The sequence below is a fragment of the Gopherus flavomarginatus genome, chromosome 20 (genome assembly GCF_025201925.1).
Source record: "Gopherus flavomarginatus isolate rGopFla2 chromosome 20, rGopFla2.mat.asm, whole genome shotgun sequence".
Taxonomy (NCBI): domain Eukaryota; kingdom Metazoa; phylum Chordata; order Testudines; family Testudinidae; genus Gopherus; species Gopherus flavomarginatus.
This window is the reverse complement of record NC_066636.1, coordinates 778,887-800,000: the sequence shown is the minus strand read 5'-3', so window position 1 is coordinate 800,000 and position 21,114 is coordinate 778,887. Positions and strand designations below refer to the sequence as shown.

The 21,114-nt window shown below is 69.8% G+C and overlaps 1 protein-coding gene across 2 annotated transcripts in view; it reads left to right on the top strand.

Moving 5' to 3' along the window:
- Positions 1–11,504, top strand: part of GRIK5 (glutamate ionotropic receptor kainate type subunit 5) — a 30,922-nt gene extending 19,418 nt beyond the window's left edge. For both annotated transcript variants that reach the window (XM_050930465.1, XM_050930464.1), the window contains 4 exons: positions 2,936–3,161; positions 9,620–9,748; positions 10,294–10,415; positions 11,029–11,504. In XM_050930465.1, coding sequence (XP_050786422.1) covers positions 2,936–3,161; positions 9,620–9,748; positions 10,294–10,415; positions 11,029–11,382 — 831 coding nt within the window. In that variant the 3' untranslated portion in view covers positions 11,383–11,504. The remainder of the gene's footprint in view (positions 1–2,935; positions 3,162–9,619; positions 9,749–10,293; positions 10,416–11,028) is intronic.
- The last annotated feature ends 9,610 nt before the right edge of the window (positions 11,505–21,114 follow it).

The following is a 21,114-nucleotide window of genomic DNA, read 5'->3' as shown; positions in this document are numbered from 1 at the left end:
GCCCCCCGCCCGGCCCGGACCCCCCAGGGAGGGGACGGCCCCCCCCTGCCGCTCCCCACACCTGGCCCGGACCCCCCCCCCACGAGCTCCCTTCCGCCTCGGTTCTGAATCTGAACCTTGGCCGAAGAGAGCTGGGTCCAGGCTGGGACGAAGGGCCACGACGCAGTCACCCCGGGGCCCCCCCTGCCGCCCCCCAGGGCCCTCCCCACTACCCCGCAGCCCCCCCGGGGCCCTTTCTGCCGCCCCCCGGGGCCCTTCCTGCCGCCCCGCAGCCCCCCCGGGGCCCTTCCTGCCACCCCCCAGGGCCCTCCCCGCCGCCCCACAGCACCCTCAGGGCCCCCCTGCCACCCCCCGGGGCCCTCCCTGCTGTCCCACAGCACCCCCAGGGGCCGCCCCGCAGCCCTCCTAGGGCCCTTCCTGCCACCCCCTGGGGCCCTCCCCACAGCCTCCCCCGGGGCCCTCCTTGCCGCCCTGCAGCCCCCCCGGGGCCCTCCCTGCTGCCCCCCAGGGGCCACCCCGCAGCCTCCCCGGGGCCCTCCCCGCCCCCCAGGGCCCCCCGCAGCCTCCCCGGGGCCCTCCCCGCTGCCCCGTAGCCCCTCCGTGACCCTCCCTGCTGCCCCCCGGGACCCTCCCTGCTGACCCCCAGGGCCCTCCCTGCCGCCCCGCAGCCCCCCCGGGGTCCTCCCTGCCGCCCCCCAGGGCCCTCCTTGCCGTCCCACAACCCCCTGGGCCCCTCCCTGCCACCCCAAAGCCCCTGGGGTCCTCCCGGCCACCCCCCCAGGCCCCTCCCCGCCCCTCCACAGCCCCCCCGGGCCTCTCCCTGCTGTCCCACAGCCCCCTAGACCCTTCTCTGCCGCCCCGCAGTCCCCCCAGGCCCCTCTCTGCCGCCCCCCCAGGCCCCAGCCCGCCCCTCCACAGCCCTCCCGGGCCCCTCCCTGCTGCCCCACAGCCCCCCCACCATCCCACAGGCCCCTGGACCTCTACCGGCCCCCCACAGCCCCTCCCTGCCACCCCACAGCCCCCCCCGGACCCCTCCCCGCCGCCCCACAGCCCCCAGGGCCCTCACTGCCGCCCCGCAGCCCCCCTGGGGCCCTCCCCTCTGCTCCACAGCCCCCAGGGCCCTCACTGCCGCCCCGCAGCCCCCCTGGGGCCCTCCCCTCTGCTCCACAGCCCCCCAGGCCCCTACCTGCCACCTCACAGCTCCCCAGGCCCCTCCCTGCTGTCCCGCAGCCCCCCCGGACCCCTCCCTGCCACCCCACAGCCCCTCGGTACCCTCTCTCCCGCCCCGCAGGCCCCCAGGACCCCCTCGCCAACTCATAGGCCCTGCCCTGCCCTGCCACCCCACAGCCCCTCCGGGGCCCTCACTCCCACCTCGCAGCCCTCCCGGGCCCCTCCCTGCCGCCCCACAGCCCCCCAGGCCCCTCCCTGCCGCCCCGCAGCCCCCCGGGTCCTCACTGCTGTCCCGGAGCCCCCGGGGTCCTCACTCCCAACCTGCAGTCCCCCAGGCCCGTCACTGCCAACCCACAGCTCCTGGGGCCCCTCACTGCCGACCTGCAGCCCCCCCCCGGGTCCTCACTGCGGACCCGCAGCCCCCCTGGGGCCCTCGCTGCCGCCCCACAGCCCCCGGACCTCTCCATGCCACCCCGCAGCCAGGGCTGCCCAGAGGATTCAGGGGGCCTGGGACAAAGCAATTTTGGGGGCCCTTTCCTTAAAAAAGTTACAATACTATAGAATACTATATTATTGGGGGGGGCCCTGTGGGGCCCGGGGCCAGGGGCAAATTACCCCACTAGCCCTCCCACCCCCGGGCAGCCCTGCCTGCAGTCCCTGGGTCCCTCCCTGCCACCCCACAGCCCCCCCGGGGCCCCTCGCTTCCGACCTGCAGCCCCCGCTGGGCCCTCGCTGCCGACCTGCAGCCCCCCCAGGCCCCCTCATTCCCAACCTGCAGCCCCCCCCGGGGCCCCTCACTCCTGACCCACAGCCCCTGGGCCCTGAGTCCTGCATGAGGCTGGGCCCCGGTAGCCAGCGTGAGTCACACCAGGTCCCGGAGACCTCCCTGGGGAAACTGAGGCACACACTTCCCGCTTCATCGCAACATCCCCTGCCAGGGACTCCCAGCTACCCCCCCGTGACCCGACCCCCCCATGATGCACTGGGGCAGGTGACCCACTTTACTGAAAACAAACTGAGCCCCAGTCCACTTATCTGGGGGGGGGCAAGCAAGAGCAGTGCCAGATGTTTCCAGCTCCCCCCTTCCAGCCCCAATACCCACAATGCACTGGGCCTAGAGGGGGAGGGGCCTGAGGTTCCATGGCAATAGTGGGTGGGGGCAGGGCCAGTGGCTATTTCTGTCCCTTGCCCCCCCCGCTCACCCCCCCACTCCAGCCATCTATTGCCATGACAACAGCAGCCATCACCAGGGATGCTAAGGAAGGGAATCGATCAGTGGGGCCATCCAGGGGGCAGGGAGGATGGGGGGCCGGTAGAGTCCCCCCCAGTGTTCTCCCCATCCCTGCTGGTGCCCCTCACTCCCGACCCGCAGCCCCTGCCGGTGCCCCTCACTCCCGACCCGCAGCCCCTGCCCTCCCCAGCCCTGCCGGTGCCCCTCACTCTCGACCCGCAGCTCCTGCCCCCCCAGCCCTGCTTGTGCCCCTCACTCCTGACCCGCAGCCCTCTACACCCCCAGCCTTGCTGATGCCCCTCACTTCTGACCTGCAGCCCCTGCCCCCCCCAGCCCTGCCTGTGCCCCTCACTCCTGACCCGCAGCCCCCTACACCCCCAGCCTTGCTGATCCCCTCACTCCCAATTCGCAGCCCCTGCTTGTGCCCCTCACTCCTGACCTGCAGCCCCTGCCGGTGCCCCTCACTCCCGACCCGCAGCCCCTTCGGGCCCCGCCCTGCCCCCCCAGCTCTGCCACGCCCCGGCTCTCCCGCAGAACTCCCGGTACCAGACCTACCAGCGGATGTGGAATTACATGCACTCCAAGCAGCCCAGCGTCTTCGTGAAGAGCACGGAGGAGGGAATCGCCCGGGTGCTGAACTCCAGATACGCCTTCCTGCTGGAGTCCACCATGAACGAGTATCACCGGCGCCGGAATTGCAACCTCACCCAGATCGGGGGGCTGCTGGACACCAAAGGCTACGGCATCGGCCTGCCGCTGGGTAGGGGGCTGGGCGGGGGCTGGGCAGGGGCTGGTGGGGGGGGCAGGGCTCGTGGCGCTGGCTGGGGGGCTCCGTCCCTGTCCTGGGGGGGGGCCTGCTGCCTCTGGGGGTGTCCTGCATCAGCGACTCCTGGGGGCTGGGGGGAGGCTCGTGGGGAGGGGTCTCTAGGGCTGTCTCGAGGGCAGGGACAGGTCAGGGCTGTGTGCGGGGCGGCCAAGAGTATTCCCCCAAATGGGGCTGGGACAGGGGGGTTGTTGGGGTCAGGCTGGTCCCTCCGGAGGATGGGGGTGGGGGGCAGAGGCTGATCTCCAAGCCGTGAGCTTGTGTCCCTTCCCAGGCGGGTCTGCGGGCGCCGGCGCTGGGCGTTTACCCCAGCGGTAGCCAACGGGTCGGCTCCAGTGCCTCCCGGAGCAGCACCCTCCAGGCACGGTAAAAGGGCCCCTCTGCCCCTCGGTCCCTTCTCGCTGCCCTGTTGCTGGGATGCTGGACACCTCGTGCTTAGCAAGCGATGCCCCTTGGCGGTTCCGGCACAGTCTTCCCGGAGCTGCGGGATTTCCGACAGTGCAGCCCAGGGTCCCACACGCCCATGGCGGCCTGGGACGGGGCCACGGTTCAGTGCCGGTTCCGTAACCCAGAACCTAGGAGAGGGACAGACTCAGATTCCCCTGCGTGGGAGCGGCAGCCCGATCCGGCCCCGAGCACCTCCACGCCCAGGAACACCCCAGCCTCCTTTAGCAGAGCTCTGCGTGGGGCGGGCTCTCCGGCCCCCCTGCCTGGCCAGCGCCGGCCTCGTGGCACCAACCTTCAGCGCCGGGGTCGCTCCCCAAATGGACACTGACTGGCCCGGGCAGGTGCCTGCAGACGCACCCATCTCAGGGTGAGCCGTGGAGGGGAGCCAGCCCTGGCTGTGCCTTCTGCCCTCCCAGCACCATCTCCCCTGAATTGTGACCCACAAGGGCCAGCTCCTGGGGACAGGTCCCCATCCTGGGCAAGCCAGCAATGGGGGTGCAGCACCCCCTGCCTCCTCGCGGGCCTGACCCCACAGCGTCGCTTGCTGCCTGGGCACCGCAGAGGGGCTGGTCCAGGCGGGGACGTGCGGGTCTGTCCGGCCCTGGGACACGGTGGAGGCACTTGTGGGTCCCGTAGGATCCACCTGCCAGTCGCCCGTCTCACCGACTCGGGATGGATCGTAGGGGTGGTTCCCAGCTCGATCCAGAACCACTTCAGCGCTTTGCAGCACTCAGGCTACGGGACGTCCCATCACCACAGCCAGGAGCCGCCTGGTGCTCCGGGGGCACATGGGACTTGTGCGGCTCAGACGCGGCGCCTCCAATGGTGGCTGCCTTGGGGCGTGTCCCGGTGGTGACGCTCACTCTCCAGCTGTGACACCGACGTCGATGGCGCTGCTCCCCGATGGGACAGGACGGGAGCTCCCCTGTGGCCCCGCCAGACCCAGAGCTGTGGGCACGAGAGGAATTAGCGTCACCGAGCTCAGAGCGGCACCTCAGTCTGTAGGGACAAGACGACCGCGACGTACTGGGGGCGCTCGCTCCTGCCCGGGGCCAGGATTAGAATTCCTGATAACGCCGCTCACCCGCGGCCTTTTCCTGCCAGGCTCAGGGACCCGGCCGAGCACATCCCCTGTGATCACGCCTGGCCCATTAGCCCGGACACCTGGGGTGCTGTTTTCTGGACGGGGGTCCCCCAGCTGCAGCCAGGCAGGAAATGCTGCCAGCTTTGCTCATATCCGGGATACAAGCCAGGCTCCATCTGCCATGGGGAGGGAGACTTCCCCCTGGTGCCCCTTATAGCCAAGGCTCTGCTGTGCGCCAGGGCACGGGTGATTCTTACAGCCCTGGGGGTAGACTCTGCCTGGCACCAGGCAGCACCACGGCTGCAGGCTCTGCCCGGCACTGGGCGGTGAGGCAGCTCCGTGGCTGGGCGCGGCTCCGAGCCGGCGTCCTGGGGAGCAGGAGCCCGCCCGTGAGAACGGCACGCCTGGCAGAGTGGACGAGGCTTCCTGGTGGCCGTTCCGTCAGGTCAGAGAGTCCCGGAGCTCTGGGCCCCGTGCTGTTATTGGGGCCCAGGTGCAACTCTCCACACCCCTATGGCGGTTACAGGACCTGGGAGGTTTTTCTTCCTGTCTCTGTCCAAAGCCGCGAGAACAGAGACTCCGGACATCAGCCGGGCACCGGCTTTGTACAGCGAAAGTCTGCGCAAGTCTCCCTCACTGCCATGCACAGGCTGGACGGGAACTGAGTCAGCCCAGAGAATCTCCTCTGGGGTCACATGCTGCATCCGCCTGGGCTGTCACGGACACACAGAGCAGGCCCACGCCTGGCCCCGTGTAGGGTGCCCCTTTCAGTGCGACAGCCTTTCTCGGGGGTCCACTGTCTCCCGGGGTCAGGCCCCTCCACCTCCTGGAGCCGCACCTCTCTGAGCCTTAGCACATCTGTCTCTGTTGTGGGCCCCCCAGGGAGTCCCCTTGCTCTGGGCCCCCGGGGCCTCCTCACCCCCAAAGGGGATGATTCCCCGCCTGCCCTGCTCTCTAGCCCGGGGTGACTCTCCCCCAGCGTAACACAGGAGGTTTATTGAGAGTTGAACCCAGCACAGGAAACTCTCCAGCCTCAGGCCTGGCCTCCCTCAGCCCAGCACATCCCAGTCCCGCTGCAGCCAGGGGGACTCTGCCTGCTCCCCCTCTCCAGCCCCGAGCCCCCCTGTTTCCCAGCTGGGCCTCCGATACCCCCGGCCCCAAGCCCCCTCTGTCCATTGGCTTCTCTCCAGGGAAACAGGTGTCATGGAGTCACCGGGCGATGCTCTGGAACTGCTCCCCACCAAGCCAGGCAGGACTTTGGGGAGCCTCCTCTCCCTTGGAGCAGACTGTCTGCAGGGCAAGACGCTCCCACGGCTTCACCTCCTGGGTCTCTCCTTGGAGCATTCAGCATCCTCTGCCCCTCCGTGCACTTCCCACAGTGAGCCCCCCCAGCGGGGTCCTGGGGGGGCCACAGGGTCCTGCACCCCCACCTTGCAGTCAGATGTGACTCTCAACCAGCCAGTAACAGAGGTTTATTCGACGACAGGAACAGGGTCTAACACAGAGCTTGTAGATACAGCGAACCAGACCCCTCAGCCCGGTCCATTCTGGGGGGCAGTGAGCCAGACCCCCAGGTCCGCACTTCACTCCTCGACCCCAGCCAGCTCCAGACTAACAACCCCCTCCAGCCCCTCCTCTCTGCTCAGCCCCTTTCCCGGGCCAGGAGGTCACCTGATCTCTTTGTCTCCAACACCTTCAGCTGGCACCTTTGCAGAGGGGGGGCCCAGGCCATCAGTTGCCAGGAGACAGTGTCAGGCATTTAGTGCACTGGCCCTTTGCTCTGCAGCAATCACACCCCCTTATCCCACCATCTAGATATTAAGAACTGCCGAGGGGACACTGAGGCACCAACACAGTATTCAGAGAAAACATTAAGAACATTCCCAGTTCGTCACACCAGGGTGTCATGGAGTGTGGGGGAGTCCGGCCGTGCACCCCTCTTCCTGGGACTCACAGCGACTCTCAGCCAGCCAGTAACACAGAAGGTTTATTAGCCGACAGGAACATGATCCTAAGCAGGGCATGTGGGTACAGCCAGGACCCCCCAGCCGGGTCCCTCTGGGGGACAAGGAGCTTAGACCCCAGACTTGGGGTCCCCTGCCTCTGTCCAGCCAGCCCAAAGCTGAAACCAAAACCCCTCCAGCAGCTCTCCCCTCCTCCCCCCTCCCTTTGTCCAGCTCCCCGGGAAAGGTGTCGCCTCACCCCCCCACTTCCTGGCTCAGGTCTCGTCCCTCCCCTAAAGTCACCCCTGTTCTCCCCTCCCCCACGCAGACAGCCCCAGTAAAACTCCCCTGTGACATTCCCAGGTCAAGCCGCCCCCTCCCTCCGGCATCAACCCCCCCCACGTGGTCGCAGGCTGCGACTGGGCGAAGCCATCACCCTCACGCTTGCCGGGCACGGCAGGATTGCACAGGGCTCAGCAGCCAGGTACCGGTGCTGGTCCATGCCGGCCCGGGCCCAGCCCGTGGCTCAGCGCTCCCCCCGGCCCCCCACGCTCAGCCCAGCCCGCGGCACAGCACTGCCCCCGACCCCCACGCCGGGCCAAGCCCGTGGCTCAGCGCTCCCACCGGGCCCCCGACGCCAGGCCCAGCCTGCGGCACAGCGCTCCCCCGCCCCGGCCCCCCATGCCCGGCCCAGCCCATGGCCCAGCGCTCCCCCCGGCCCCCCACGCCCGGCCCAGCCCATGGCCCAGCGCTCCCACCGGGCCCCCGACACCGGGTCCAGCCCGCGGCACAGCGATCCCCCCGGCCCCCCACGCCGGCACAGCCCGCGGCACAGCGCTCCCCGCCCCGGCCCCCCACGCCCGGCCCAGCCTGCGGCTCAGCGCTCCCCCCGGCCCCCCACACCCGGCCTAGCCCATGGCACAGAGCTCCCCCCGGCCCCCCACGCCCGGCCCAGCCCATGGCACAGTGCTCCCCCGCCCCAGCCCCCCACGCCCGGCCCAGCCCGCGGCTCAGCGCTCCACGCCCGGCCCAGCCCGCGGCTCAGCGCTCCCCCCGGCCCCCCACGCCCGGCCCAGCCCATGGCTCAGCGCTCCCCCCGGCCCCCCACGCCCGGCCCAGCCCACGGCACAGCGCTCCCCCCCGGCCCCCCACGCCCGGCCCAGCCCGCAGCTCAGCGCTCCCCCCGGCCCCCCACGCCCGGCCTAGCCCATGGCACAGCGCTCCCCCGGCCCCCCACGCCCGGCCCAGCCCATGGCACAGCGCTCCCCCGCCCCGGCCCCCCACGCCCGGCCCAGCCCGCGGCTCAGCGATTCCCCTGGCCCCCCACGCTGGCCCAGCCCGTGGCTCAGCGCTCCCCCCCGGGCCCCCACGCCCAGCCCAGCCCATGGCTCAGCGCTCCCCACGCCGGGCCCAGCCCGCAGCACACCGTTCCCCCCGGCCCCCCACGCCGGGCCCAGTCCGCGGCACAGTGCTCCCCACGCGGGGCGGGGCCCAGCCCGCGGCTCACCGCTCCCCACGCCGGGCCAGGGCTCAGCCTGCTCCTCTCAGCCCCCTGCCGCACACGGGCCAGGGATCGCCTGACGGGAGAACAGAGGTTCCCGACCTCCCAGGACTCGTTTGCCAAGCGGCCGCTCGGGTCCTGTCCAGTCATCCGCCCCCCTGCCCCCGGCGGAGCTGCCACGAGAAGGGGCCGAGGGGGCAGCGGGGGCTTTGTTCCGTGCCAGGGAGGTGCCGACCCGCCCGATACCCGCACACACCCGCCTGGGAAGGGACATGGCCACACAGCTCGGAGAGCAGCCAGGGTCAGTGACCCACTGTTCCCTTGGGGGCTCCAAGGGGGCTGGGGGGCAGTGGGTTGCAGGGGATAGAGCAGACCAGGTGGGGGGCAGAGGCTTTTCCCTTGCGGGGTTCTGGGGGGCAATGGGCTGCAGGGGGGCAGAGCAGGGCAATGTGGAGGGCAGAGGCTGTTCTCTGGAGGGGTTCTGGGGGCAGGGGGCAGAGTGGGCCATGTGGAGGGCAGAGGCTGTTCTCTGGGGGCAGGGGATTGCGGGGGGCAGAGGCTGTTCCCTTGGGTGATACTGGGGGGAAGAGGGAGGGCTGAGGGGGCCATGTGGAGGGCAGAGGCAGTTCTCTGGGGGCAGGGGATTGCGGGGGCAGAGGCTGTTCCCTTGGGTGGTACTGGGGGGCAGGGGGAAGAGGGAGGGCTGAGGGGGCCATGTGGAGGGCAGAGGCTGTTCTCGGGGGGGTGGGGTTCTGGGGGCAGGGGATTTCAGGGGGGCAGAGGCTGTTCCTTGGGTGGTACTGGGGGGCAGGGGGCAGAGCAGGGCATGTGGGGGGCAGAGGCTGTTCTCTGGAGGGTACTGAGGGGCAGGGGGCTGCAGGGGGGCAGAGCGGGGCATGTGGGGGGCAGAGGCTGTTCTCTGGAGGGGACTGGGGGGCAGGGGGCTGCAGGGGGGCAGAGCGGGGCATGTGGGGGGCAGAGGCTGTTCTCTGGAGGGTACTGGGGGGCAGGGGGCTGCAGGGGGGCAGAGCAGGGCATGTGGGGGGCAGAGGCTGTTCTCTGGAGGGGACTGGGGGGCAGGGGGCTGCATGGGGGCAGAGCGGGGCATGTGGGGGGCAGAGGCTGTTCTCTGGAGGGTACTGGGGGGCAGGGGGCTGCAGGGGGGCAGAGCGGGGCATGTGGGGGGCAGAGGCTGTTCTCTGGAGGGTACTGGGGGGCAGGGGGCTGCATGGGGGCAGAGCGGGGCATGTGGGGGGCAGAGGCTGTTCTCTGGAGGGTACTGGGGGGCAGGGGGCTGCAGGGCACAGGGCAGGCTGGGCTCCTGGGTAGAAAGGCAGATGGGGGCTGGGTGGTCATGGGCCCTTCCCTGGGGTCAGGCTGGGGCAGCCCCCCCAGTGGCCTGACCCCCCCCTTTTCCCAGGCTCCCCGTTCCGGGACGAGATCACACTGGCCATTCTGCAGCTGCAGGAGAACAACCGGCTGGAGATCCTGAAGCGCAAGTGGTGGGAGGGGGGCAAGTGCCCCAAAGAGCAGGATCATCGGGCCAAAGGTGAGGGGGGCGCTGGCAGGCCCAGTCGGGGGGCGGGTTGGCAGAGGGGGGCCGGGGGGAGCCGGGGGGCGCTGGCAGGCCCAGGCCAGGGGGCGGGTTGGCAGAGGGGGGTGAGGGGGGCCGGGGGGCGCTGGCAGACCCAGTCTGGGGGGCGGGTTGGCAGTGGGGGTGAGGGGGCCGGGAGGCGCTGGCAGGCCCACGCTGGGGGGCGGGTTGGCAGAGGGGGGTGAGGGGGGCCGGGGGGCGCTGGCAGACCCAGTCTGCGGGGCGGGTTGGCAGGGGGGGTGAGGGGGCCGGGAGGCTCTGGCAGGCCCACGCTGGGGAGTGGGTTGGAAGTAGGGGATGAGGGGGGCCGGGGGAGCCGGGGGGCGCTGGCAGACCCAGTCTGCGGGGCGGGTTGGCAGAGGGGGGTGAGGGGGGCCGGGGGGCGCTGGCAGACCCAGGCCGGGGGGAGCCGGGCAGCACTGGCAGGCCCAGTCTGGGGGGCGGGTTGGCACTGGGGGGTGAGTGCAGCCGGCCCCCCTGACCCCCTGTCTCTCCCCCAGGCCTGGGCATGGAGAACATCGGGGGCATCTTTGTGGTTCTCATCTGCGGACTCGTTGTCGCCATTTTCGTGGCCGTCATGGAGTTCGTCTGGGCCACGCGCCGCTCGGCAGAGACCGAGGAGGTGGGAGTGCGGGGTCTCCAGGGAACGAAGGAACCCAGGCGTCCGGTGCTGGAATCCGGGGGCGGCAGGGAGGGAACCCAGGCGTCCGGCGTCGGGGGGTGGTGAGGAGGGAACCCAGGCGTCCGGCGCCCAGCGCGGTGAGGAGGGAACCCAGGCGTCCGGCGCCGGGAGGGACGGTGAGGAAGGAACCCAGGCGTCAGGCGCCGGGAGGGACGGTGAGGAGGGAACCCAGGCGTCCGGCGCCGGGGGCGGTGAGGAGGGAACCCAGGCATCCGGCGCCGGGAGGGACGGTGAGGAGGGAACCCAGGCGTCCGGCGCCGGGGGCGGTGAGGAGGGAACCCAGGCGTCCGGGGCCGGGGGGTGGTGAGGAGGGAACCCAGGCGTCCGGCGCCGGGGGTGGTTAGGAAGGAACCCAGGCGTCCGGGGCCGGGGGGTGGTGAGGAGGGAACCCAGGCGTCCGGCGCCGGGGGTGGCGAGGAGGGAACCCAGGCGTCCGGCGCCGGGAGGGACGGTGAGGAAGGAACCCAGGCGTCCGGCGCCGGGGGCGGTGAGGAGGGAACCCAGGCGTCCGGCGCCGGGAGGACGGAGCGCTGACCCCGCGCTCTCCCCCCAGCTGTCGGTGTGCCAGGAAATGCTGCGGGAGCTGCGCCAGGCGGTGTCGTGCCGGAAGCCCACGCGGTCCCGGCGGCGCCGGCGGCCCCCCCCCCGGGCAGGCCTGGCCCTACGCGCCGTCCGCGAGATGCGCCTCAGCAACGGGAAACTCTACGCGGGGCCCCTGGCCTCCGAGCCCGCCCCCCAGCGCCTCCTGGAGGAGCCCCCCCGGCCCTGCACCCACATCCGCATCTGCCACGAGTGCCGGCGCATCCAGACTCTGCGGGGCGGGCCCCCCACCCCGCGCCGGGCCCGGCCCCCTGAGGAGGGCACCCCACGCCGGGGGGGGCCCCGGGACCTGACTGAGCAGGAATGACCCCCGCAGCCTTCGCCCCTTAGACATGTACGCTGTGCGTATGCCAGGCCCCCCCCGGAGAGACCCCCGGCTGGGCATCCCTGGGGGCGGGGGGCAGAGCCCTCAGTGCCAGCTGAGATTGACCCCCCGTGCCTACAGCCGGGCACCCTCCCGCCCCCGGGGAGAAGGGCGCAGCCCCCATCTGCCTGGAGGTGGGGGAGGCCCCGGCGCTGGGGGGTCAGGTGCTTTTGGAAACGTGCCAGTGATGGACCGGGATAGACCCCCCCGCGAGGGGGGGGGCAGAGCCGGGGCTGCGGGATCCCCGTAGCCGGGGGGCCACGAACTCAGGGGAACCGGCCGCAGGACCCGCCCCAGCCCGGCCTGAGGAGCAAACAGCACGGACGGGGGGGGGGGGGGGCCCAGCCCCCCCAGCTCGTTTCGTTTCCTTTTGTTTCCGTCTTTTTGTTCTTTTTGGAGAAATTTCTATAGAACCAAAACGGGAGAATCTGAGCGAGGCCGAGGGAATAAACCGACGGGAGACTTTTACCAGCTTCGTTACCGGCGCCCCTCACTCCCGACCCGCAGCCCCCGGTCCGCCGGCGCCCCTCACTCCCGACCCGCAGCCCCCCGGTCTGCCCGTGCTCCTCACTCCCGACCCGCACCCCCCGGTCCGCCCGTGCTCCTCACTCCCGACCCGCAGCCCCCGGTCCGCCGGCGCCCCTCACTCCCGACCCGCACCCCCGGTCCGCCGGCGCCCCTCACTCCCGACCCGCACCCCCCGGTCCGCCGGCGCCCCTCACTCCCGACCCGCACCCCCCGGTCCGCCGGCGCCCCTCACTCCCGACCCGCACCCCCGGTCCGCCGGCGCCCCTCACTCCCGACCCGCACCCCCCGGTCCGCCGGCGCCCCTCACTCCCGACCCGCACCCCCCGGTCCGCCCGCGCCCCTCACTCCCGACCCGCAGCCCCCGGGTCCGCCGGCGCCCCTCACTCCCGACCCGCACCCCCCCGGTCTGCCCGTGCTCCTCACTCCCGACCCGCAGCCCCCCGGTCCGCCGGCGCCCCTCACTCCCGACCCGCAGCCCCCGGCCCTGCCCCTCACTCCCGACCCGCAGCCCCCGGTCCGCCCGTGCCCCTCACTCCCGACCCGCAGCCCCCCGGTCCGCCGGCGCCCCTCACTCCCGACCCGCAGCCCCCCGGTCCGCCCGTGCCCCTCACTCCCGACCCGCAGCCCCCGGTCCGCCGGCGCCCCTCACTCCCGACCCGCAGCCCCCCGGTCCGCCCCTGCCCCTCACTCCCGACCCGCAGCCCCCGGTCCGCCCGTGCTCCTCACTCCCGACCCGCACCCCCTCGGTCTGCCCGTGCCCCTCACTCCCGACCCGCAGCCCCCCGGTCCGCCCGTGCCCCTCACTCCCGACCCGCAGCCCCCGGTCCGCCGGCGCCCCTCACTCCCGACCCGCAGCCCCCCGGTCCGCCGGCGCCCCTCGCTCCCGACCCGCAGCCCCCGGTCCGCCGGCGCCCCTCACTCCCGACCCGCAGCCCCCGGTCCGCCGGCGCCCCTCACTCCCGACCCGCAGCCCCTCGGTCCGCCCGTGCCCCTCACTCCCGACCCGCAGCCCCCGGTCCGCCGGCGCCTCTCACTCCCGACCCGCACCCCCCGGTCTGCCCGTGCTCCTCACTCCCGACCCGCAGCCCCCGGTCCGCCCGTGCTCCTCACTCCCGACCCGCAGCCCCCGGTCCGCCCGTGCCCCTCACTCCCGACCCGCAGCCCCCCGGTCCGCCCGTGCCCCTCACTCCCGACCCGCAGCCCCCGGTCCGCCGGCGCCCCTCACTCCCGACCCGCAGCCCCCCGGTCCGCCCGTGCCCCTCACTCCCGACCCGCAGCCCCCCGGTCCGCCCGTGCCCCTCACTCCCGACCCGCAGCCCCCCGGTCCGCCGGCGCCCCTCGCTCCCGACCCGCAGCCCCCCGGTCCGCCCGTGCTCCTCACTCCCGACCCGCAGCCCCCCAGCCCTGGGCTCCCCCAGGCAATGAGGCGCGGGCTGGTTTGCGGGGGGGGGCGGGGGCGGTTACCGGCGGCGCCCAAAGGGCCGAGTTCAGGGGGCATCAAGGACCCCCCTCCCGCCAACCGGCCCCTCGCGTGGGGGGGGTCGGTCCCACCCCCGTGGGGCTCCCAGGGGGCGGAGCCAGGGCTGTTGCTATGGGAACAGCCGAGCCGAAGGGCTTTTTTTAAAGCCAGTTTACAGCTCTGTGACCCGTATATTCAAATTAGATGCAAATATTCAAATTAGCCCAGGCAATAGTATAAAATGACGCGCTTGGGCCAACCCAAAACGGGGAAGGGGGACGATGACTCCGAGACCGGACTGACCCATCTGAGGGGCGACGGGGGTGCGATGTGGGAGTGGACTGACCCACTGAGGGGGGACCGGACTGACCCATCTGGGGGCGTACGGGGGGTGTGATGTGGGACCGGACTGACCCATCTGATGGGCGACGGGGGTGCGATGTGGGAGTGGACTGACCCACTGAGGGGGGACCGGACTGACCCATCTGGGGGCGTACGGGGGGTGTGATGTGGGACCGGACTGACCCATCTGATGGGCGACGGGGGTGCGATGTGGGAGTGGACTGACCCACTGAGGGGGGACGGGTGCGATGTGGGAGTGGACTGACCCACTGAGGGGGACGGGGGTGCGATGTGGGACCGGACTGACCCATCTGAGGGGGGACAGGGTGTGATGTGGGACCGGACTGACCTATCCGGGGGGGGACGGGGTGTGATGTGGGACCGGACTGACCCATCTGAGGGAGGACGGGGGTGTGATGTGGGACCGGACTGACCCATCTGAGGGGGGACGGGGCTGCGATGTGGGACCGGACTGACCCATCTGGTGGGGACGGGGGTGTGATGTGGGACCGGACTGACCCATCTGAGGGGGGACGGGGGTGAGATGTGGGACCGGACTGACCCATCTGAGGGAGGACGGGGGTGTGATGTGGGACCGGACTGACCGACTGAGGGGGAACGGGGGTGCGATGTGGGACTGGTTTGAGATGTAGGTTCAGTCCATCAGAACCTAACCCACAGTCAGAAGAACCAGGCCAGAGCCGGCGCTGGGGCCTTTCCCCCGGGGGGGCCGCTTCCCATCTGGCTCCAGGGACTGACCGGCTGACAGGGGCTTTGGGCCCCATCTGCTCACTGAGTTTGCAGGGTCTCAGCCTGTTCCCAGCAGGCACAGGGCCCCCTCATCCGGGGGGGGGGGATGGCAAATAGCTACGGCGACGCAGCCAAGTGCCCCCCATTACCTCCAGCCTGTGTCCCTCATCAGTTACCCCCAGGGGGAGCTGCGCCCCCCCATCCCAGCCCCCCACAGGGCCCAGGGCCCACTCCCAGGAGCCTCTGTCCCCTTCCCATCCCTGCCCCCCACCCCCTGCGCTTCCTGTGGCCACGAATGGAAAATCCCCGGCGCCAGGATTGGCCTCCGTGTAACCGGAGCCTCATTGTTCTGGAGGGGGGGCTATGCCAGCTGCAGCAGCTGCTTTGCGCGGGGGGGGGAGGTGGGGTGCTTGGCGGCCTTGGTGACCCTGTGAGTCCCTGAACCCTTGTTCATTCTCACTGATAAACCAACAGGGGCTGGCAGGGGCTGGGGGTCAGGGCTGGGGGGATCCCAGCGCTGGGCTAGCAGGGGCTGCGGGTAAGGACTGAGGGGATCCCAGGGCTGGGCTAGCAGGGCACTGTGGGTCCAGAGCGAGAGGCAGCGGCAGAGCTGGGGTGGGCAGGACTGGGCTGGCAGGGGCTGCGAGTGGGGAGTGAGGGGCACCAGCAGAGCTGTCTGAAACTGGTGCCATAAACCATCTTGGCTCTTTTAATGAGCAAGCCTCTTCTCGCCAGAAATAACCTGCCCCCCTGGGGCCCCCCTTACATGGGGGGTTTCCCCTCCCACGCGAAGGACACATTGCCAGGCGATGAGTCACATCCCCACTCATGCGCATCTCCCTCGGCCTCCCTCTGCAGCGACTCCCTGGGATCTTCCCTCCACCCCAGCTGCTTCATCTCAGGCAGGCTGGAGAGAGAACCCAGGAGTCCTGGCTCCTAGCCCCCACTGCTCTAACCACCAGCCCCCACTCCCCTCCCAGGGCTGGGGAAAGAACCCAGGAGTCCTGGCTCCCAGCCCCCCCTGCTCTAACCACCAGTCCCTGCTCCCCTCCCAGAGCTGGGGAGAGAACCCAGGAGTCCTGGCTCCTAGCCCCCCCTGCTCTAACCACCAGCCCCCACTCCCCTCCCAGAGCTGGGGAGAGAACCCAGGAATCCTGGCTCTCAGCCCCCCCTGCTCTAACCACCAGCCCCCACTCCCCTCCCAGAGCCGGGGAGAGAACCCAGGAGTCCTGGCTCTCAGCCCCCCCTGCTCTAACCACCAGCCCCCACTCCCCTCCCAGAGCTGGGGAGAGAACCCAGGAGTCCTGGCTCTCAGCCCCCACTGCTCTAACCCACCAGCCCTCACTCCCCTCCTAGAGCTGGGGAGGGAACCCAGGAGTCCTGGCTCCCACCCCCTGCTCCCAGTACAGACACTGGAGCCCCCCGAAAAAAAAACCCGCTGGGCTGGACGCTGGGAGAGAGAACCACTCATTGGTCTGCGTCCAGTTGTCAGTCAATGGTTGCCATGGAAACCAGACATGACGTCAGCCTCGGGATGCCAGACAGGAATTAAAGCTATGCGAGGGAAGCCCCCTAATCCACCCCCCCCCCGCCGGTGCCCCTCACTCCCGACCTGCAGCCCCTGCCAGCCCAGCCCTGGGCTCCCCACAGCTCCGCGGTGCCCCTCACTCCCGACCTGCAGCCCAACAAGGGGGTGAACTGGGGGGAGTGGGATGCTCCCCAGAGCAGGTCGCAGGCCTCCCACAGCTCCTCCCTGGGTCTCTCTGCAGGCAGCTCGAGACGCCTCCCCTATTCCATTCCCCTACCCCCTTCTGTCGCCCCCAATGTGCCTCCTCCGGCCCCATTGACCCCCTTCTCCCACCCCCCCCCCCCGGCTGGCAGCCCCCTCCCCAGGGGTCTCATTCCCCGGGAGCCATCCAGCTTTCAGCCTCCCTGGGCCCTGGTCTGAGACCTCGCAAACTCAACGCATTCAGGGGGCGTCTGAGTGGAGCCCCCCCCGATAGGCACCTCTGGGTGGAGGGGCAGAAGTGTGGGGTCCCCTCCTCAGACTCGGGTGGGCGCTGAAGGGGATGGTGGGGAGTCTCCTGTCTTGGGGATCAGCTTTTCCTGGGGGCAGGAGGAGTCTTCATGTGTTTTGGGAACTGTCTTGTTGGGGGGCTGGGTATGGTTATGGGGCCTGTCCCTTTGGAGGGGCTTGGGGGGCCGTTCCCGGGGGGGGGGTTGGGGGCTGTCCCTGTGCGAGGTTGGGGGGCTGGGTGTGGTTATGGGGCCTGTCCCTTTGGAGGGGATTGGGGGGCCGTTCCCTGGGGCGGAGTTGGGGGCTGTCCCTGTGCGGGGTTGGGGGGCTGGGTGTGGTTATGGGGGCCTGCCCCTTTGGAGGGGATTGGGGGGCCGTTCCCTTGGGGGGGTTGGGGGCTGTCCCTGTGCGAGGTTGGGGGGCTGGGTGTGGTTATGGGGCCTGTCCCTTTGGAGCGGATTGGGGGGGCCGTTCCCTTGGGGGGGTTGGGGGCTGTCCCTGTGCGAGGTTGGGGGCTGGGTGTGGTTATGGGGGCCTGTCCCTTTGGAGAGGATTGGGGGGCCGTTCCCACGGGGGAGTTGGGGGCTGTCCCTGTGCGGGGTTGGGGGGCTGGGTGTGGTTATGGGGCCTGTCCCTTTGGAGGGGCTTGGGAGGCTGTTCCCTTGGGGGTGGGGGGGGGTTGGAGGCTGTCCCTGTGCGAGGTTGGGGGGCTGGGTGTGGTTATGGGGCCTGTCCCTTTGGAGGGGATTGGGGGGCCGTTCCCATGGGGGAGTTGGGGGCTGTCCCTGTGCGAGGTTGGGGGGCTGGGTGTGGTTATGGGGGCCTGTCCCTTTGGAGGAGATTGGGGGGCCGTTCCCACGGGGGAGTTGGGGGCTGTCCCTGTGCGGGGTTGGGGGGCTGGGTGTGGTTATGGGGCCTGTCCCTTTGGAGGGGCTTGGGAGGCTGTTCCCTTGGGGGCGGGGGGGGTTGGAGGCTGTCCCTGTGCGAGGTTGGGGGGCTGGGTGTGGTTATGGGGGCCTGTCCCTTTGGAGGGGATTGGGGGGCCGTTCCCATGGGGGAGTTGGGGGCTGTCCCTGTGTGGGGTTGGGGGTCTGGATGTGGTTATGGGGGCCTGTCCCTTTGGAGGGGATTGGGGGGCCGTTCTCTTGGGGGGGGTTGGGGGGCTGGGTGTGGTTATGGGGGCCTGTCCCTTTGGAGGGGATTGGGGGCCGTTCCCATGGGGGAGTTGGGGGCTGTCCCTGTGCGGGGTTCGGGGGCTGGATGTGGTTATGGGGGCCTGTCCCTTTGGAGGGGATTGGGGGGCCGTTCTCTTGGGGGGGTTGGGGGCTGTCCCTGTGTGGGGTTGGGGGTCTGGGTGTGGTTATGGGAGCTGTCCCTTTGGGGGATGGGGGGTTGGGGGGCTGGAGCTGCTCCATGCCATCTCTGCCGGGGGGGGGGGATCCTGATGGGGTATTTTTCTGTCGCTGCAGCCCAAGGACGTGGTGAGCTGAAGCCAGCGCGGAGGAGACGCGGGAGGGAGCAGCCAGGCTGGGGGGAAGGGGGGGGTCTGGTGCCAGGAGCCTGTCCCACAGGAGGTGGCAGCGCCGAGCCCCGCAGAGCCCCATGTCTCCCCCCAGCTCCTCCCTCCTCAAGCCATGGAGGGTTAAATGTGCCCCAGAGACTGCGGCTCCCTGACAGACCCCCCCCGCAGGGAATGGGGCAGAGACCCCCCCGCAGCACACAGGTGCCCAGGAGAGAGACCGAGGGCAGCGCAGGGCGGCGGGGGGTGGAGACGGCCCGTGGTTTTCCCGCCTTGTCCCGGGAGGAGCTGTTCTTTCAGCACCAGGGCCAGGCCCGGACAGACCGGGGTGAAACGGAACCCGTGAAACTGCAGGGGCTGCGGGTGGGGAGTGAGGGGCACCGGCAGAGCTGGGGGGGGGCAGGGCTGGACTGATGGGGCTGCGGGTCGGGAGTGAGGGGCACCGGCAGAGCTGGGGGGGGGCAGGGCTGGGCTAGCAGAGGCTGCGGGTCGGGAGTGAGGGGCACCGGCAGAGCTGGAGGGGGGCAGGGCTGGGCTGATGGGGCTGCGGGTCGGGAGTGAGGGGCACCGGCAGAGCTGGAGGGGGGCAGGGCTGGATTGATGGGGCTGCGGGTCGGGAGTGAGGGGCACCGGCAGAGCTGGGGGTGCAGGGCTGGGCTGGCAGAGGCTGCGGGTCGGGAGTGAGGGACACCGGCAGAACTGGAGGGGGGCAGGGCTGGGCTGGCAGAGGCTGCGGGTCGGGAGTGAGGGGCACTGGCGGAGCCGTGGGGCGGGGTGGGGAAGGTTGTGGCTCCGGTTGTGGGGCAGGGAAGCCCGCCTGTGGGGCAGGCTTCCCGTCCTGGGATCTGGGGGGCGGGGTCAGCTGCTGCCCAGAGCTCCTCCCTGCGCCCCCTTTCCGAGCGGGGTCAGCCTGGGCTGAGGATGCCCCTGGCCAGCCCCTTGGGGGAAGGGGGAGAGTTGGCTGGTGGGGGGCGCCTCTACCCCCATCCCGCGGGGACCCGGACCCCACTCGGCTGGGAGCAGGGACTCAGGAGTCCTGGGGTGTGTGCGGGGGTGGGGGAAGCTCCTTGGTCCCTACTCCATCGATGGGGTCACGCTTGCTACCCTGGAAACCCTTCTGCGTTGCCCTGGCAACGCCGGGTGACCGCCTCTCCCGTTGCCCGGCTACGCCGTTGCCATGGAGATGCGGGCGCAGGATGCTGCAGCCGGGAGCGTGACACAGACCGGGAATCCCCCTCCCTCCGTCTCTCATGCGGCGCGGGGGGAGGGGGGGGCTGGTGGCATCCTCGGCTATAACCCCCCGTGGGAGAGGGCCCCGGCGGAGCTGAAGAAACATCCATTAAGAAGCCTTGATCATTATTATAGACACTTCCCACCCTCCATCTGCCCCCAGGGGTGTTCACTCTGACCCCTACCGATGGCCGCCCATGTCTGCTCTGTCCCTGAGTCCCGATGGTTCTTACCTCCCCCCACGGCTTGGGCCTCCCCAGGCGCTCAGCGGCTCCTCTGCCCCCACCCCCGTGCCCCCTCCCTCCTACTGAAATGTGTGGGGCGGTGTGAAATACAGGGAGAGTAGGGTGCTGGAGGAGGGAGAGGTGGTGTGTTTCAGTATGTGTGTGCGCGAATGCACTTGGGAACATCTTGGGGTGTGTTGGTGTGTGTGTGTTTAGGGTGGATGGGATGTGTCGGGTTGGTCTGTGTGTGGATGGGAATGTATTAAGAGTTTTTAGGGTGTGTGTGTGTGTGTGTGTGTAGCGGGGTTGGGGGTGAGTATGAGGAGATGTGTGTTGGGCTGAATGAGGGTTTGTGTGTGTGTGAAATGGGATGTATGGGGGTGTTTTGGAGGGGCAAACTTTGGGCTGTGTGTGTGTCTCGTGTGTGTGTGTGTGTGTTAGTGTGTGTTGGGGTGTGTGTGGCGGTGTCAATGTGTGTGGATGTGTGTCAGGGTGTGAGTGTGTGTCGTGTGTGTGTGTTGGTGGGTGTGTGTCAGTGTGTATGTGTCTGTGTTTGTGTGTCAGGTGTGTGTGTGTGTGTTAGGGTTTGTATGTATGTGTTGGTGTGCAGGTCAGGATGTGCGGGGGGCTGTCAGGGTGTGTGTGTTGGTGTTTGTGTATGTGTGTCGGTGTGGGTGTGTGTTGGGGTGTGTGTCGGGGTGTGTGTATGTGTCAGGAGTGTATGTGTGTCAGGGTGTGAGTGTGTGTCAGGTGTGTGTGTGTGTGTGTCGGTCTGTATGTGTCTGTGTTTGTGTGTCAGGGTGTTTGTGTGTCAGGGTGTGTGTGTGTGTATGTGTTTGTTAGGGTGTCTATATTTGTGTCGGGGTGTGGGTGTCAGAGTGTGAGTGTGTCGGGCAGGGTGTGTGTGTTGGTGTGTGTCTGTGTGTCAGGAGAGTGTGTGTGTGGGGGCTCTGTCGGCGTGTGTGTGTGTGTTGCGCAGTCTGTGCCCGTCTCCCGCAGTTTGAGCTTGAACTGACAGTGATGGGGGAGGGATCTTATGTGGGGGGTCACCGAGATTGGGCCCCCCCAACGCCCTTACCCCCCTCCCTGCAGACTCCCCCGAGCCGGGATCTGGGAGCGGGGTCGGTGTTCTGGGGTTCGCAGCCTGGGGATTCTGGGGAGATTTGGAGGCCTTGGGAGCCCTGAGGGTTTTGGGGGGTCTGTGGGGCTCCAGGCTGCTCACGGAGCTGCTCTGTGGGGGGCTGCAGGTTTTGGTGAAACTCTAAGTTGGAGGACTTGCTCTACAGGGTTGGGAGTTTGGGGGTTCTTGGGTGTGGGGTTAGGGCTGTTTGGGGGGGCTATAGGTTTGGGGTGATCTGTGGGGTCAGGGCTGTTTTGGGGGGCTATGGGGTTGGGGCGCTTTGTGGGGTTAGGGTTGTGGGGTTAGGGGTGTTTTGGGGGCTATGGCGTTGGGGCGCTTTGTGGGGTTAGGGCTGTGGGGTTAGGGGTGTTTTGGGGGCTATGGCGTTGGGGCGCTTTGTGGGGTTAGGGCTGTGGGGTTAGAGGTGTTTTGGAGGCTATGGTGTTAGGGGTGTTTTGGGGGCTATGGGGTTGGGGTGATCTGTGG